Source organism: Oncorhynchus mykiss, chromosome 26 (genome assembly GCF_057628025.1).
Source record: "Oncorhynchus mykiss isolate SJ-2025 chromosome 26, ASM5762802v1, whole genome shotgun sequence".
Lineage (NCBI taxonomy): Eukaryota > Metazoa > Chordata > Actinopteri > Salmoniformes > Salmonidae > Oncorhynchus > Oncorhynchus mykiss.
The window spans coordinates 46,866,701-46,873,654 of NC_143047.1; the positions used below are offsets into that span (position 1 = coordinate 46,866,701).

Genomic DNA, 6,954 nt, shown 5'->3' on the forward strand with positions numbered 1-6,954 from the left:
TTTTATTGTTGGGAATAGTGTAGGCCTGTTAACCTTTAATTACTGTGGGCCTGTCCACTTGATTTGACCAATAATTGTATTATCATAATATTCCGATGTGTGCCCATAATAAATAATTCGTGGTCATAGGCTAATGTGATTATTTTTATTTTAATGAATAGCTGAATGCAGTTTTTTTCATTCACGCTTTAATAAATCCATATCTGTTTTCCAGCGCACAGTAACGCGACGAACACACGTTGGTTTTGTCTATTTTCTTGGCGAGAATGTGCCATGAAAACACACTATCATTTTCCTATAAATGTGTATGAAACGTATCGCCTAGCTATTCAACTTTTTCAGGTATTTTTTCTTCTTCATTGTATTTATTCTGCAGTTCTCCAAGTCGTTCTCAAAGTAGATTATAAATGAACTTCTCATTTGAGACAGTTCATGTTTCTGCATAATATTGTTCCCCCAATTTACATTTACTAACCAATCTTTCTGACAGGGATATTCAGCTATCATTTGTTACTTTTGGAGCGAAGGCGATTTTTTGGCGGGGGGGCAACATTTGTTTTCCTTTGTGCTCTGGTGCAGCAGTGGAGAGACGACGTGTGAAAGTGGCTGTTAGGTCCGCCTTTCTCCCTCTCTGACCCGGCTCTTTATCCCCGTCGCCCTGGGAATGGCACGCATCGCTACTCTACTTTAGAGGAGCAGCAGAGAGCGCCTTTGTTTGAGTCCTTTTGGGTCGCACAAAATTGTTCTCCGTTCCGCCGCTGCAAAAAAAAAAAGCTACTTCAGACCAGGAGCAGGTTCACAAGTGCAATGCAATTTGGCTTAGCTCAACCTTTGTTCCGCTTGTACAAATGACCAAACAGTGCTCACATTATACAGTTGATCTACTGGGGATTCAACAGGCTCTTTTGGAGAAGAGGAGAAAGGCGAGTTCATCTGTTCAGAATCATGGTGGCGGAATTTTTCCCTCAATCCGCAGCTTTGTGGGATAAAACGTCTTGGACAGATGCAGCTAGAGATCAGAAGCGCAAAAGATGATTAAATGTTAAGGAAAAGTTAACTGAAATCAAACGGGTGAATGGTTTGATGGGAATTGTATTGCGCAACAGTGTGAACACATCCGAATGTCAGGACCGTTTTCCCCTTGACGCTGAATTTACAATAAATTGTTTTCTAATAACAATAATAACAATAATAATTATAATTATAATAATAATAATAACGTTAAATATACACCGATTTGTTTTGTATTTTCCTCATACTCTTTTGATATCAACATCCATACAGCTTTGTCCAATCTGTTCACACACATTAGCATCGCAACAGAAACAACCGACGATGACTGAGTGACTGACTGAAACCACACCGTTTCACTCTAAAGGGCTTGGATTACCACAGGCCCGCATCCCGACTGGCTTTATTCTTACTCGCCCCTGCAGCCTGTCCGTCCGAATCATGATTCCGTGTATTGTGGACGCATGGAGAGAAATTAGCATAGATTATGAGTTGGTCCGAGTGTGTGTGTGTGTGTGGTCCTTCTCATTGGGATGTGGCCAGGCGGAAAGGGAAGGTGGCTTGGCTAGGAGGGTGCGCTCACACAGAGAGAAGAATGTCCATTGATCTGAATACGTCCCCCATTAGGTTCACACTCACATAATTGACTTATTGGTATTTTATACAGTTTCTATAGCATTGTCGTAAGTCTCGTAACCCACCCGAGTTTTACATTTCAATGACTGGCTTAATTTAAACCTGTTCATCCGCGTAGAAAGTGTATTTTGTTTGTACGTTTGCTTGTCACAGCTTTGTGGGGAGTCGTCTGGTAAACACTAACATATTGGTATTAGGCTATTATACCTTTTGTAGGCTATTCGAAACACATTAAATAAACACATTCTAAACATTGCGTCATCATATGTATGTCTCCACATATACGCAAGTGTACATTTCAAGTCAAACGTTTATTAATTGTGCCTTTTGGGGATTACCTATGACGTGCATAAGACCCTCAGCATATTCCCCCAATAACTAGTTCGAATATATATATATATATATTTTATCGACTGCGGCGCATGCTCTCGGACGCTGAATACACACACACACACACACACACACACACACACACACACACGCACACACACACACACGCACGCACGCACACACACACACACACACACACACACACACACACACACGCACACACACACACACACACACACACACACACACACACGCACGCACACACACACACACACACTCAAAGAGGGAAAAATCCAAGTCAGACAAAAGTAAGAGTATTCAAAGGGAGTGTATTGAGTAATTGACAATACAACGTCAACAAATACATTCAGGAAATACTTGTATATTATTCCAAAGGCTAATCAACAGTTAACCGTCATGTAAAATACGTTAGTTAATATGACAGAGTAAACAAACTGTTAGTCACCAGTTAGATGACTATAGATCACAGGTTGGTACACAAATTGTCGATTCGATATCAGTTCAAATCACACTGTCCCCCTATAAAACAGCTGAAACTAACATGTAATCAATGACACGTCATTCAACACGAAAAAAAAAAACTTACAACGGACTATACAGAACAAATAGAGAGACTGCGCCAAGAAGCGACGGCCCTCCATGCCAAACATCAAATTGCTTAGTAGCTCTATTTGTAAACGCAAATAGTTGACTAAGCACCCCTTGCTCGGTGCACAAAAGGTTATCTGCATACCTTCACACGGCGTAAACCGGGCTTTCATCACCCTCCCTCACACTTCAAATCCGGTGGGTCGCTGTGCCTTTTCACCCCTTCGCTCTGTCTTCAAATGGAAATCATTTCTATTGGCTCAAGGTGTCCATGTAAATAGGTGTAAATGAATCCAGATTATGCCTTTGCTTTCTCCTCCGAGCGAGTAGCCCCCCTCCTCCTCTCCACCCAAGGCGATTGTCATGTGATAGCGAAGAAGTGGCACATTAATGAAGCGGCTCTACGGGGGTCTTTTCTCCTGTCATCACATTAAACTATCACACGGTTCGGGGAAGGACATGGAAATAGCAGCTACTTAGCTCTGCTCATCACAACAAGGGCCACAACATATCGGGAACCATTCAGAGAGTCGTGGTGTGTGTGTGTGGGGGGGAAAGAGAAGCTTATTGCTGCTTGCTTAACTAAAGATAGCGCATCATATAGGCCATCTGAAGGGAGAGAACGAGACTGTTTTCATAGGACGGCTGTTTTCAAGACCCACAGCCCATAAGCGCTGAGTGAACAGTCCACGGAGGAAACAGACAGTGAGTTGCGTTGCTGTATTTCATGCATCTTGGGGAACTTTCAGTAACTTTTAAGCGCGGGGATATTGCATTTTTTTTTTTTTTGTACTTTGCGTTATAAAGACAATCTATGAGGCGATTGCATGGAGTTTTACGCTTTCGTAATGTTGTTTTGAACAGTTGTTTTGAACAACCCGTCCCAGAGTGATACTTCTTTCAAGGAGTGTAGGACAAAGTTCTATTTTTCCTGTTTGTCCGGGAAAAACTGGAAGAACTGTAGTCTGACGCGCCATTCAGCATTGTATTTAGACAGAAAGTCCAACAGAATGCCTCGTCCGGGGAGAAACACGTATAGCGACCAGAAACCTCCCTATTCCTACATCTCCCTGACCGCCATGGCTATCCAGTCCTGCCCGGAGAAGATGCTCCCGCTCAGCGAGATCTACAAGTTCATCATGGACAGGTTCCCTTACTACCGAGAGAACACTCAGCGGTGGCAGAACTCCTTACGACACAACCTCTCTTTCAACGACTGTTTTATTAAAATCCCCAGGCGGCCGGACCAGCCGGGTAAAGGGAGTTTCTGGGCTCTCCATCCCAGCTGCGGGGACATGTTCGAGAACGGAAGTTTCTTGCGGCGTCGTAAACGCTTCAAGTTGATGATGATGGCGTCCGAGCACCTGGCGCAAAGCAAGCCGTCGGACGCTGCCCACTATCTCCAACAACAAGCCAAACTCCGACTGAGCGCTCTGGCTGCTTCCGGCACACATCTCCCGCAAATGTCCGGTTACAACATAGGAGTCTCTCACCAACCGTCAACTTTCAAACACCCGTTCGCAATCGAGAACATAATCGCCAGAGAGTATAAAATGCCAGGCGGGCTGGCCTTCTCCACCATGCAGTCTATGTCTGCTGGCTACCCGCTGCACAACCAGCTCACCACGGCCTGGCCTCATATGTACAGCTCCAGCGTCATGGACACGGTAGCTCCCATCTCCATGGCCAGTGATTATTCGGCCTACGGAATGCCCCTCAAGTCTATTTGCTATGGCGCGCAGAGTCTACCTGCCATCCCCGTGCCAATCAAGCCCACCCCTACTTCGATGCCAGGGCTCTCGGCTCTGCCAACACATATTCCAGCTTTCTTAGCGAACTCTCCCCAGTCTCTCAGCCCCACGTCTCCTCAGACAGCTACCAGCCAAAGCAGCCCTGCCACGCCGAGCGAAACGCTCATAAACCCGGCCTCTTCGGCCATGCAGTCCGTGGTGTCGGTGCACTGACATGACGTTAGCGGATGGGACTTATTAAAAACTTCTGAATAAGAAAAGAGATGCTTATCAACTTTTTCCAAAGCGGTATTTTATTGTTTGATCAATTCATGACAACCAACTAAAATATGCTCTACAATCATGAGGCAAGATATTTGCGTTTTGTGGTTTATCGATGTACTTAGATGTTTTACTTGAGAATTGTTGTGGCAGTGACCCTTGTCTTTCTATGACGCGCAGATAGGCTACATCGTTTTGTTACCTGTTTAGGGTCATTTAAGAATAATCCAATTCTGAGATTATTTTCAAAAAGCACTGTCGTTATCCGTATCTATATTCTTGCTTACATTTTATTGCCAAGTCTCCAATACATATTCCAATTCAATTAATGTAAAACTGGTAAAAACAATTCGTTATTAAATTAGAGAATGTTGTCAGAATATTCTTTTTTTGTTGTTGTTGCATTTTCGTCAAGATAAAAAGGCCAAGAAAAATAAATAAATGAAATCAACTTTTTTGTAGATTAAATTTAACGTGACTTTTTAGTTACAGCTCCCTTTAATGCGCATTGCATTTGCTATACCAAACAGCCAAATCTAGTTTTTAGGAGAATTTAAAAAAAAAAAAAGAAAGAGAAAGAGAACAATCACAGAGGTGACATTTTCAAATAACAAAACTTGAAAACAGATATATTTATGGTTTACTTTGGTGTCTGGTTGTCTGCATTCAAAACATTCAAATATATTCGAATTGATGGAAGAATAAGTTGAAATGTGTAAACTGCACTTTTTTTTGGGGTTAAATGTTTTAGATTATGTGTAGTTTACAGATCTATCTGTAGTTGTTCTGTGGACCATTTTAATTTAAAACAAAAAAAAAGAAAGAAATAAACTGTGGTGACCGGATGTATATAAAAAAAAAAAATGCAGTATATTTGTACGTTCTCTAAAACGCATGCTGTTTCAAAACGTTGTGTTGTATTTGCTGCGAGCATGCGTGCTTCTCCAAGTGTGCCATGTGTCTGCAATAAATTATTGGTCATCAAGAATATTTTCCCATTAAAAAAAAACTGCGTAAAACATTATGTTAGATTGGGGTGTTTTTATTTTATTTAAACAGGTTATTTAACACACACACACACACACACACATCCACACACACACATCCACACACACACACACACACTTAAAAAATATATATATATAATGCTTTAGTAAATATGATTGTTGGTGTTGTAGCATTCTAGACTATAGTAGTTTAAATTATTATAAAGTCAAGCAAGTAAGGTAGCAATAATAGTGATTATGTAATTGTACATGGTTCATTGCGGTTTAAATGACACTGGATCCCATTAAACCACACTTTGAGCAGAAATGAACTAGATTCCAATGCATGAAGGCAATTCAGCGTGCAGATCTCCCTTATTCAACAGGCTACAGGTGTGTTTAAGGGACAAACACGCATTCCTTTATGTTTCAACGTTAGTCACAGTTAGAGGCCTAAACGTTGTGTTTATACTACAACTATACTAATATTATGATATATATTTAAACAATTATAGCTGTATTTGCACAAAAATAAATAATAACCCAATATTCCCAGCCAAAATCTCTATTTACAAACTTCCTTTGAGACAATATTCGTTAAGGATGTACATTAGAAATATTCACTGTGATAATAACCGATTCCTGGGGATTTTCTCAACTCAATCCCCCATCGCTAAGTATAAACAAATATGTTAGGATTCCATCACTGTATGCTATTAACGAGACCTACATCAAATACACCCCCCCCCCCCCCCCCCCCCTCATCCACTTCATTCAGTCCATTCGTCTTGAATAGGGAACGTAAAGAATAGCGAAGTTAGACGGGGCCACCGATGTAGATATAGTCCCCTTTTTCAATGAGACAAAAAGAGTGATTTTCACCAACACATTGCTGACTGGGGGGACTTGGAAACGAGTTCTGAAAACCTCTTTGGAATTTAAATGTGCCCCCCCCCCTTCCCCCCGATCTCCCCCCTCTGTTTGGTCTGTTTGCACAACATTGAAGGTTTGTTGGACAGTACCAACACAAGAAGTGCGTGGACGGCGACACTTGCCATTTGTTTTGTCACTGGTGTGAAATGATGAAATTCACTTTTCTCATAATATAAAGTGCAAACACACACATTAAATATACGACAATACCTCGACTTTTGCTATTGTATTCATTAAGCACTGAACTGGGCTTGAGCAGAGGGACGACGTTGTGATGCATTCCAATACCCTCATTATTCTGAAAAGGAAATTGCAATTCGTTGATAGAGTATTTGAATAATGTTGTCTTCAACAGAGGTTACAATCGGAACATTATCGAGTACATCTATTACCGCAGGCTACAGGTACACCGAACACAATCGCAATTTATTAGTGTT

At 41.5% G+C, this 6,954-nt stretch overlaps 1 protein-coding gene across 1 annotated transcript; it reads left to right on the top strand.

The window, feature by feature from the left end:
• Window positions 1-2,292: 2,292 nt before the first annotated feature.
• LOC110526864 (forkhead box protein B1-like) lies at window positions 2,293-5,622 on the top strand. The gene has a single exon (XM_021608053.3). The coding sequence runs from the start codon at window positions 3,597-3,599 to the stop codon at window positions 4,548-4,550; it is 954 nt and encodes a 317-aa protein (XP_021463728.2). The 5' UTR covers window positions 2,293-3,596; the 3' UTR covers window positions 4,551-5,622.
• The last annotated feature ends 1,332 nt before the right edge of the window (window positions 5,623-6,954 follow it).